Source organism: Nycticebus coucang, chromosome 23, assembly GCF_027406575.1.
Source record: "Nycticebus coucang isolate mNycCou1 chromosome 23, mNycCou1.pri, whole genome shotgun sequence".
Classification (NCBI taxonomy): Eukaryota; Metazoa; Chordata; class Mammalia; order Primates; family Lorisidae; genus Nycticebus; species Nycticebus coucang.
The window spans coordinates 3,140,721-3,152,832 of NC_069802.1; the positions used below are offsets into that span (position 1 = coordinate 3,140,721).

General features: G+C 36.9%; 1 protein-coding gene across 24 annotated transcripts in view; it reads right to left on the reverse strand.

Moving 5' to 3' along the window:
• The window catches only part of FIP1L1 (factor interacting with PAPOLA and CPSF1), a 74,187-nt gene that overhangs the window by 59,636 nt on the left and 2,439 nt on the right, over positions 1–12,112 (reverse strand). For 12 of the 24 annotated variants that reach the window (XM_053578056.1, XM_053578057.1, XM_053578051.1 and 9 more), the window contains 5 exons: positions 9,771–9,828; positions 7,554–7,657; positions 4,424–4,488; positions 3,773–3,880; positions 3,273–3,403 (listed from right to left, as the gene is read on the reverse strand). In XM_053578056.1, the coding sequence (XP_053434031.1) occupies positions 3,273–3,403; positions 3,773–3,880; positions 4,424–4,488; positions 7,554–7,657; positions 9,771–9,828 (466 nt within the window). Of the gene's footprint in view, positions 1–2,910; positions 2,980–3,272; positions 3,404–3,772; positions 3,881–4,423; positions 4,489–7,553; positions 7,658–9,770; positions 9,829–12,112 lie in introns of all 24 variants that reach the window. The other 12 variants (XM_053578052.1, XM_053578054.1, XM_053578046.1 and 9 more) reach the window with 2 other exon arrangements.

The following is a 12,112-nucleotide window of genomic DNA, read 5'->3' on the forward strand; positions in this document are numbered from 1 at the left end:
GAAACAAGATGTCTATCATTAATCCCCTGTGAGATGAAGAAAAAAGTGATACTGCAGTACTGCAAGCAGGAACAAGAATAGAATGCTATGATTAAATAAAAAAGAAAAACTTTGTTAGAAACTAAAATCTTAATACTAATAAAAAACTAAGTTGAGGGTTGTAAAGCTAAAGAACTCTCTAAGATAATGAAAGACAGAGGAGGAAAACTGAGTAAAGCAAAGAAAATTAGAGGACCAGCCAAAGAGGTTCCGTATCTAAAAAAGAAAAAGCAGAGACAAAGTAAAGAAATAACAGAAGTTTCCCAGAAGTGAAGGCAATGTGCTTACAGATGGAGGAGAGCGTGCAACTTAGTGCTGAGTAAGGTGGATCAAACAGACCAAGAGACACAGTGAGACCTCAGAGCACTGGAGACAGAGCTCAAAGAGCCAGAGGAAAACCCAGTCTATGCATATATGCACACATGTAGATGTAAAAATAGTTTAAGAAAGGTCGTGCTCAATTTCTTCTTATCCACATATGTTACTCATTCCCACTAGTCATTCCTCTTCTGCCCCTTACCCCTAACTACATAGTTGTATAACAATTTTTTTGCATCCAACTGGGTGACTTATTGCATTTCATCTTTTATTTTGCTTAAAAAACCTTTCATGTTGAAGTCTGTAAAAAACACTGTCACCTTAAGAACCTCAAAATGTTAATAATCACTGAAGCTGTATGATAAACACCTAGGGGTTCATCTGTACTATTCTCTCTACTTGTTATGTTTGAAAATTTACAAAAAGAGAAGTAGAAGTTATCTTAAAGCGTTATCCCTGTCGCTTAAAGATTTAAAAAAAAATTGTATTTGCAGTAGATATGAAAAGAACTGAAATCCATTCTTTGCTCATTTATCATCATGAGTGCAGGTCCTAAGTCGTTTCGTTCCTATGGCTCTGCAACAGCTCCCTGTCTGCTCTCTGCTTCGCGTTTATCCCCCATAACCTGAGGTCAGTCTGCCCTGCTGCCACTTTCTTTTCTAAAATCCAGATCTGCATGCTATTTTAGCATGTGAGAGCTTTCCTACTGGCTACACAAATGTTTGCAGGCTAGTTTTAAGTTTTCTCATCATGGCTCTATTTCCATCATTTCAACAGACCACAACATAAACAAAAAATGTTTTCCACACACCTTGCTAGCATACATACACACCCCATTCCCAAATACGTATTTCTCACACACTTATTGGTACTTAAACATATTACTAGGGCAAGAAAACCATTAGACTATACCCATCAAATTCAAGTCTTTATTCATTAAGAATCAAATAAATCATAATAGAAGAGTCAATGACCTCCTCTCAGATAACCAAAATATATTTCCAAATAATTTTTCAATAAACAGTATATACAAAATACACATTCACAGGGGCTACCTTCAATGAGACTAGCCCCCAGGAATTTTTTATTCCATTTTTAAATGTCTACTGCAGAAAACTCAAGTAAACAGAAGCTAATAGTCTACAATGGCAGTTCTCATTCCTCTTAGAAGAAAAACCACTAATGAACTAGTTTATCATCAAGACAACTTTCCTATCCACTCTAATCAAGTTTACCAGTATAGTCAGTGCCTAAGTACACAATATAACCAAAAAGAACCTGATGACCAATTAAAATAAAATGGACATCACGTACTTCCAAAATATTTACAACAGAACAAGAACCAAATACTTACCTGTAGTAGGATGTAAATTAAAATTAAATTCTCTATATAGAACTGTGTCCAGCAGAGCGGTTACATCTGCGGATATAGCACATGCATTGCATAAGGCAGTATTTCAGTGGACAGGACTGCAGTCCCCCAAAGGGCACAGAGTTCCATATTCAGCCCACAAAGTTCCCTGAGTTTATAACCCAATCTAAAATCTACTCCCAATCTCCAGCCTGGTGCCATTCAATTCAAGAATCAAATATTAAGGTAAAGAAAGAGGAGTACACAATGTGGTTTGAAGAAAAGTATGAAAATGCAGTATCATTATTTGAACTGGGTCTATCATCACCAGGAAGCCAGAAATCACACTTGATAACCAAGTAGTAGTATCAACCTTCAAGTCTTACACACAAACCTATTTCTTTTAAGTATTAATTTAAAAAAATCAATGGCTTTATCCTATTCTTTTGAGTTCTTAAAAACTCTCAGAGAATGCCTAAGATTCTTGCCTAAGACATCTTGAACCACAAGAGACATTACAACAACGAGTTCAGTGTCATACAGATAATACACAGTATGCTATCTTCCTTACCATTTTTTTTTTTCTTTTTTTGTAGAGACAGAGTTTCACTTTATTGCCCTCGGTAGAGTGCCGTGGCGTCACACAGCTCACAGCAACCTCCAACTCCTGGGCTTAGGCAATTCTCCTGCCTCAGCCTCCCGAGCAGCTGGGACTACAGGCGCCCGCCACAACGCCCGGCTATTTTTTTGTTGCAGTTTGGCCGGGGCTGGGTTTGAACCCACCACCTTCGGTATATGGGGCCGGTGCCCTACCGACTGAGCCACAGGCACCACCCTTCCTTACCATTTTTTAAAGAATAAAGAATAGTCTCTAATTTTGCTAATTAAAAATTACAGCATTATCTACCACAAGAACGTAACCTGCTATTAACTTGTACATCCTACAAACACGTACTATTACTCAAAATCACAACATATAGCAAAGAATAGTTTTATTTGGCATTTGTTAGTATGATAGGCTATAAATTCACATGCTTGCAAAAGTGGAGATAAAACAGTAAACAAATTTGTAAGTCACCAGGAAGCTGAAGGTTTGGAAAAAAGGTAACTATTTCCACTTTATCTTGTCCCTTGAATAGTGGTATGGGAGCAGACTCAGAACAAAAAATGAGAGCAACCAAGGATAATTTACTAAAATTCACCTTAAAAAGATTGAATCTGCCATCTTGGGTCTCTGCACCTGGTGCAACTTCCATAGTACAGTCTTCGGCCTAAGTTAAATGACATATTCCCCATTAAGACACCACATACTTTTTAATTAATAGGCCACATAAAGACAAACTAGCTGTGGCTAGTCTGTGACTTGAAACTAAGAACATAAGGTAATCATTACTATGAAACTCTGAAAGGGAAGGAAGGGGAAAAAACAAACACGGTAAAGAAAATGAAAATTTTAAACTATCAAATTGCATTTAACCACCTTTACAAGGAAAAAGTGATTTATTTGGGGAGTAAAGTGGGACACTGGGAAAGGCAGGGGTATTCTGAAATATTTACTAATTACCGTAATTTTATTTGTAGTAGAGGTAACCGGTATAACTTCAAGTCCCATTCGTATCCTCTTTTGTTTTTCACAGTAAGCTTTCCAAGTATCTTCATTAAACCCATAATTAAAATAATCAGAAAGATCAGCACCTAAAGACAAAACACACTTTCAGTGTGCAAACATTTCAGCTCTATTTTTGTACTGCATCAAAAACACAGTGAAGTATAAAAATAGAGTTCCATCAGTCTCATCACCCTTTCTAATTTTACTATTTCTCAAAATTACCATTTACAGTGGCAAAAAGACTATAAAAATTTTTGATTTATTTCCTTTACAAACAACATTATAAAAACAATATATGACTCCATATTGAAGTAATGCTGAGCTACCAGTCAGATCTAATAGTCTAAGTCATTATTACTTATCACTTGCTTAAGATAATAAAAATGACAATGAAAAAAATAAAAATTCTAAACTAATGTTCAAAAATACTTTAATAAAATCCACAATATTCTTACCGGGTTTACGCCATGGTTTATCTTCAAAAGAATCCAAATCTACCTCTAAGAGCGGAACCCCATTGATGCTGCCAGGGGCGTCAAGATCTACCCCTTTGACTTTTGTTCCTATTTTATAAAATCACAAAATGGTGAAAAGGAGCTACATTAGCAAGAAGCTGGGAGGTATAACACACACAAGCAGAAAACATTAATACCTTTTTATTATTCCTGGCACAAAATGTGGCAAAGAATTCAAATTCAGCATTAGGGTAACATTAACCACAAATAAAAATAGGTGAAGTAAAGCATGATGGGGTAACCAACCGTGAGATAAACCAAATGAGATAAACAGATTGGGGACTCGTGACAAATAAGGGATCCTGTACCAAAAGAAAACTGCTAACTTCCATGTCTCAAATCATTATTTTTCTATAGCCTGTGAGAAAAGATTTTTACCTTTTTTAAGAGTTGTAAAACAATCAGGAAAAAAAACAAAAAGGGCCAGCACAGCCTAAAATACGATAATCTGGCCTTTTATTGAAAAAGTTGACCCATCACTGTGACATGTGGTCAAAAACTGCTTTTAAATAGAACTATTATCATCTATTTATGACTTATTTAAGATATGTTCGATTTTTCTATTGATGCAAATGCAAATACAAATTTTACCTGTAGTTCCATAAACTCTTCCTCCTGTCTTAATGTTAAGATTCACAGGTGCTGTACCGTAACTCCTTAAAAAAAAAAAAATAACCAAAAATCATCCTAAGAAACTTAAAACAAAACGGTAATATGATCAACATATATAAACAAATTATATACTCATAGAGTAAATGGGTAGACTGACAGTGCCTCACACATTTTAGAAAACATTTTAAATTATTTTTAAAAGTCTATTTCTTACTTAATAAAAGACAAAAACCAATGTATTTGTGAAAGCCTGACTTGTTTCCATTTCGCAAAGCTCTTTGTCACTAACTCAATCTCGCATCATAACCAACTTTGTAAGAAATCTGCCTGAGAAGGGAGAAGGGTTTACACCGCTGTCCTCCTTTCCTTTCCTCCTACTTATTCAACAGACGGCAACCCCGCAAGACTGAAATTCCTCCATTATGCTGCCAATTCCAGCGGCCTCCTTTCAGTCCTTCTTGCATTTGATACTGTTAACAAATCCTCATTCAATACTCACGGAGTACTCTGTCTATAATATGAACCCATTTACATGAAACTCTAAAATAAATCTAAGGTGAAAGCTGAACAGTGTTTGCTGGTGGTGGGTGGCTAACCGCTGACAAAGAGTAAGAGGGAAATTTCGAGGATGCTAATAACATTCCATGTCCTACTCTGAGCTGTGGTTACCTGCATGTGTACATTTGAAAAAATTATTGAGCTGTACAATTTTTAATGTAATATAACGGTGATTCTAAAAAATTCTAAAGTCGAGTGATCCACATTCAACTACAAGTTTCACCAATATTAGTTGTGAAACCTTAGCCAAGTCACTTAGACTCTTCTGTCCTACAAATTCAAAGACAGTTCTCTACTTTGCTATATGCTGCCTTCTTGTACCTGAATAGGAAAATCAAATATACTACAGCAGGCTCACATGTTACTGAGGAAAAGAGGCAGAAGACACAAAGAAGAAACAGTCACTGAGCAAAAAAAAAAAAAAATAATGGTAAGACCTTAAGTTACAAACAATGTTTTCAATGATACCCAGGGGTGGGGGTGGGTGTGTGGGGCATAAAGTTTAATTGAAATTGCACCTTAACTTTACGGCCATCCTGTATTTCTCACACTGTGTTTATGTTATTTAATTTGGTTCTTTCCTTCACAAGTTCAGCCACCTAGACTTGGAAGGAGTCATTGCTTTTGGTCTGCTAATCATTTTCATCTTTTGTCCCAAATGTGCTGAATGTATGTATGGGAGGACTTAGGTTTAGTTATTATTTTAAAAATAAGTATAAATGCAATTAAATACTCAAATAATTGTAGCTCCCTGCTATAAACGCAAAAAGTATTAAGTAGCCCAAATTAAACTGCTATTGTCAAACAATACTATCATGACTTTCATCCTAGATTTATTTTGAAGTTTCATATAAGTTAAAATGCTAAATCAGGGTGTCCAACCTGCCACCCGTGGGCCACATGCTGATCTACTGAGGACTTTCTTCACTTATCTATGGTGCTGAATATTACCAATATTACCAAAAGTCCATATGCATGGACTTTTTTTTATTTTTCTGCTAAACAGCTTTCGTTACTGTTTGTATATTTACTATGTAGCCCAAGACAATTCTTATTCTTCCAATGTGAGGCAGAAAAGAAAAAAGTTTGAATACCTCTGTGCTAAATCATCTTACAGACTAATTAGTTCTTTTAACAAATGCTTATTGAGGCTGGGTATGATGGCTTATGCCTGTAATCCCAGCATTTTGGACAGCTAAGGTAGGAGAGTTACTTGAGGCCAGGAACCAGCCTGGGAAACAAGAACCCATTGTTCATGGTTGTATATTCCTGCAGACCCAGCTACTTGTGAACCTGAGGAAGAAGAATCCCTTGAACCCAACAGCTTGAGGTTACAGTGAATTATGATCTGACCACTGAAGTCCTGTCTCAAGAAAGGCAGGGGAGAAGAAAATAAAAAAGGAAAAAAGAAAGGAAGGTAAGAAAAGAGAAAAGAAGGATGGGAAAGAAGGGGAAAAAAGGGGAAAGAGGAGGGAGGGAGCAAACATGCCAAACTACAGACTAGACAATCTAGGTGACGAATCCATGAATGGTGAAAGGTCAATTCCTTAAACTTTTCTGAATATATGAAATGTTTATAATAAAACATTGAGAGAAAAATTATCAGAGACAACTGTGCCTTTAATATGCCGTTTACTTAGTCAATAAACACCTACTAAATACTTACTGTATTTAAGGCAATGTGAAATTCATAAACAATGGTTTTTACTCTAAAGGAGTTTAAGGTCCAAAGGTGATAAATAATACACAAAACTCTGTTAAGTATGGTGGCACATGTTTATAGTTCCAGCTATGAGAGATTGAGACAGGAGGATTGCTTAAGCTCAGGAATTTGAGACTGCAGTGAGCTATGACACCACTGTACTCTAGCCCAGGCAACAGTGTCTCACACACACTCACAAAAAATTGATTAAAAACCTAACCTCAGAGGTGGCACTCATATTTCATTAGGGGCACCAGCCACATACACCCAGGCTGGTGGGTTGAAACCGGGCCCAGGCCAGCTAAACAACAATGACAACTGCAACAAAATAAATAGCCGGGCGTTATGGCGGGTGCCTGTAGTCCCACCTACTTGGGAGGCTGAGGCAAGACAATCGCTTAAGCCCAAGACCTGGAGATTGCTATAGCTGTGATGCCACAGCGCTCTACACAGGGAGACAAAGTGAGACACTGTCTCAAAAACAAAAACAAAAAAAACCTAACCTCAGGTTTTGATAAGAAAATGGAAGAATGAGAGATGTATATTACAAGGTATGGTTTTCCAAAGAAAAGAAACGTATAGTATTTCTTCCAAAGAAAGAATGTATAGTACTCATTTCTTTTCTAAAAACACTTTAAATTCAGTAATCAAAAGATGGAGCCTCCAGGTAACTTTACCTAATTAACCTAAGAAAAAAAGTATCTTCATGGTGAAATACCAGCAAGAATTCTTTTATGTTAAGATAGAAAAATGTAAAAACAACGGAATCAAGCACTGAAGGGTTTGATACAGGCACATTATCTTTGCTATGTAGCTTGCACATAACCACTACTTAAAAAAATAACTTACCCATACTGTGGTGCTCCCGTTTTAATGTCTCCTATAGTGACATGAACATCATCCTCATCATCATCACTGTCACTGTCACTATCATCTTCAGTCTCAGTCACTTTCTATACCAACACAAATAATTATAAAAGACACTCATTAATCTATTTCAACATACAATATTAATAAACAAAATGACCATCTTATGTTTTTGAAATAACAGCTTTAGAGAAAAAGGTTACAAAGTTTATGAGGCTGTCACCTATTTCAACTCATAACCTGATAAACAAAGGTAAGACCAAATAAATCAGCACCACCCACTCTTGGTAAACAACACTTCTTTTTTTTCCCTATTTGTAACTACCCCTCTTGCAAAAAGAATCCAAGACAATGTACTAAGATATTTGCAAGATAAAACTATAAAAAATAAGTATTTGAGGAATTCTTGGCATAAAAGAATACGAATTAAGAGAAAAATAATTGTTAAAGATTCATACAGTTGTGGTCAGAAAGTACCAAATGGGGCGGCGCCTGTGGCTCAGTGAGTAGGGTGCCGGCCCCATATACCGAGGGTGGCGGGTTCAAACCCAGCCCCAGCCAAACTGCAACAAAAAAATAGCTGGGCGTTGTGGCGGGCACCTGTAGTCCCAGCTGCTCAGGAGGCTGAGGCAAGAGAATCGCGTACGCCCAAGAGCTGGAGGTTGCTGTGAGCCGTGTGATGCCACAGCACTCTACTGAGGGTAGTAAAGTGAGACTGTCTCTACAAAAAAAAAAAAGAAAAGAAAGAAAGTACCAAATAGGTAAGGACTAACTCAATTCATTCATGCCAAGAAGAGGCCCTAAGGCAAATGGTTGAGGAACTATCCTCTTATCTCTGAGTAAAAAACAAAACCATTTATGAATGTTTTATTTGCTTCTAAAAGGTTATTTTGTGCTTAGTCACATCATAGTAAGTAAGCAGATAACACAGGCAAAAATACTCTTTTGTATATAAGTTCAAACTTGTAGAATAATAGTTTCCTTCTTTTTACAGAAGTAAAATGTATAAATAGATGTTAAATGCCTGAAGTGATGGATACCACATTATCCTGATTCGATTTATCCACATCAGACACCTGTATCCAAATATCTCATGTACCCTATATACGACCATTATGTACCCATTATAATTTAAAAAACTAAAAAAAAAAAAGTACACAGGACCAATGAGACAGTCCCTTTCCAAAATATCAATCTAACAGGCATGACAGGGTCAGGGACTGTCCCGTAAATAAAAAGGCACTGCTAAAAAACATAGTATTCAAACCAATGTTGTGAGGCTCAATAGTTCCTTTGAAAATCAGGCTCTGGGGTGGCGCTTGGGGCTCAAGGAGTGGAGCGCTGGTCCCATATGCCGGAGGTGGCGGGTTCAAACCTAGCCCCGGCCAAAAAACAAAAAACAACAACAAAAAAAAAAAAAAGAAAGAAAATCAGGCTCTGATCTGCTTAGTTACAGGGGTGCTCAACCTTTTTTTCCCCCACACTGGAAGAGTTGTCTTGGGCCACACAGTAAATACACAAACACTAATGAAAGGTGATGAGCAAAAAAAAGGTCTGTGCATAATTTTCACAATATCCAACCCAAACAGATAGCAACAGGCCTCAAATAATCCGCATGTGGCCCACAGGCCACAGGTTGGACACCCCTGAACAACCATTCAGTTCCTTGAAAGTAATAAATATCAAGCCTCTGCACATACTGTGCTTCTTCTAAAATCTTTTTCTACTATTTCTTCTCCATTTTGCAAATTCCTATATATGTTTTTGATGTCACCAGAGGAAATACATGTGAGAAGGGAGCAGATAACATAGGGTACTGAAGGCCATGTTAAATGTTGGCTTTCTTTCTAAGTGACCTGTGAAGCTATTGATAAAAAATTTTAAAGAAGAAAGTAACTGGCTCGGCACACGTAGCTCTGTGAGTAGGGCACCAGCCACATACCTTGGAGGTGGCAGGTTGGAGCCCTGCCCAGGCCTGCTAAACAACAATGACAAACGCAACCCCAAACAGCCAGGCGTTGTGGTGGGCGCCTGTAGTCCCAGCTTCTTGGGAGGCTGAGGCAAGAGATTCGCTTAAGCCCAAGAGTTTGAGGTTGCTGTGAGCTGTGATGCCACAGCACTCTACCAGGGGCAACATGGTGACACTCTGTCTCAAAAAAAAAACAAAGTAAGTAACTGGATTTCAATCCCTTATGTTACCGGTTTTGGTACGCCATTTTCAGCTGTTTCATCTTCAACCCCCGATGGAGGATTAGCACTACAAACAACAAAAATATGTACTTATCAGATAACTACTTTGTAAAAATACAGAGAAATTATACCAGTATTTTTAAGCCATATCTAGTATCTTTCTAAAAGTATTATCTCTACTGGATGGCAAGGACAAAGGTGGCAAAATGTGCCTATCTTATTCCCCGTTATTCCTAATATATACGGCACACAATCAATTTTACTTACCATAAATTTTTACTGAATACCCACTGTATGCAAGGTACTTGTACCTGCTGGGACCTATTTAGCTCAGTTTTCTCTTTTCCTTGGTGTCTGAGTAACTCACACTGGGATATTAACACATTAACTCTTAGTATACAGTTAACATACATGCTTTTTCCTGGTTCTCTGCTTCATCAGAGAATTAGACGCATGCTCTCTGTTGTGCAAATATTAAAATTTTAAGATTTAAAACAAATTTTAGCCTCATGCAAGATTAGCCAATTTGATAGTAAGAAGGTGGTAATTTGAGAAATTTTAAAACTGATTACTTTTTTTTGTGATAATTTCCACCATGGGAATTAACCATCACCTCATTTTAGAGATAAGAAAACAGAAGTACAAAACACCTAACTGATTTGGCCCAAGTCTCAGATTTACTAGCATTTCTAACAAAAGATATCCAGATGTTGACATAGTTCAGAGATCTTTTCATTAGATTTCTGTTACTCTTCTTCTAAACTTCAGCAGTGTTAATCTCTACAGTGGCATTTTCTAACATAACCACGAAACAAAGCAAAATGAGATTAAAAATTAACAAATGAACTGTTAAATATTCATTATTCTATGCCTAACTCAAGAAAACATTCGACTCTAATTTTTCAGTACCTTTACACCTCCTGCTTAAACAAGCACCTACCTAGCCAGAAACAAGTTCCATTTGCTTTCTATGTCACAAAACAGAGTTCTGTCTTTAGCCAAAACTTGGACAGATAACAGAGGACAGAATTGGAGAAGGTGGAATGCAATGGTTAGGGAGAACAGAGGCTTCGTCAATGTACCAGTCACAAAGAAGCTAGGGAAAATTCCAAACCAGCAACACACAACTCAGGACCAACAGTGCAATCCTGCACGGAATCAGACACCAGCTGGACTGGCAGATCTAAAGTTCTAATTTTCTATCACTATTAAAATGTTAGAAGCATGCTAAAATTATAAGCTTTTTCTAGAAAAAAAAATTTTTTTAGAAAAATGAAATTTTAAAGTGAGATTATTTTTCCCTATAGGATGAAATAAACTCAACTGCTTTCAAAAGAAATTTTAATAAGGAATATAAAGACATTTTGACAGTGATACTCAGGGAGGACAGAAGGCGGCTTCCCTCCAATAAATTGTGTATATTTCAGAATTAAAACTAAAGAATGTCCATTAGAAAGATTCAAGAATTGTAGCCAAGAATAACAATCAATGGAGAGAGATTATTTTAAAAATTACGTCATTTGTGAGTCTATACCCTATAATCAATTAATTTCTTGACCAACTGAAGAAATGGGTATAAGGAAACAATCACTTTCAAAATTATAAATTATTCTAATCTCGTCTTTTTGGTTAACTGAGATTAGGTTAAGAATTGAATCCAAGATTTCTGATATACTAATGAATGAAAAGAATATAGAGGATGTATTTGGGTGAGGAACTGAACAGTTGTTTCAGTTCCTCCCACGCTACTTCCACATCCATTTTTCATTTTTTCCCTTTATCCACCTTTTTGTTATAACAGCTTTATTGAAGTGTAATTCACATACCATACCATCAATCCAAACAGTACAAGTGAACGGACAATAGTAGGTTCACACAGTACAACCATCCAACTACTGGAGTCCAGAACCCCAGAGGAACCTCGTACACGTTAGCAGTTACTCTCCTTTCCTCTGTGCCCAATTCCAGCAACTACTCATCTGTCCTTAGGTATTTACCTATTCTCTACATTTCACATAAATGGAATCATAGTGTGTCCCGTGTAACCAGCTTCGTGCACTTAGCATGTTTTCAAGGTTCACCCATGTTATAACACGTATCAGTACTTCATTTCTCATTCCCCAAGAGTAGCCCACTGTATGAATAAAATACATTTAATCTATGCATCCCACAGTAGACAAGACACCTGGATCCCACTCCCACCCATTTTTTGACCACCAGGAATAATGCTGCTGTGAATATTCATGTACCAGTTTTTGTGTGGATGTATGATTTCTTTTCTCTAAGGTGGGGGTCATATGGTAACTATTTTTAACTGTTTTTAGGAAACTGCCAAGCTGTTCTCTAAAGCA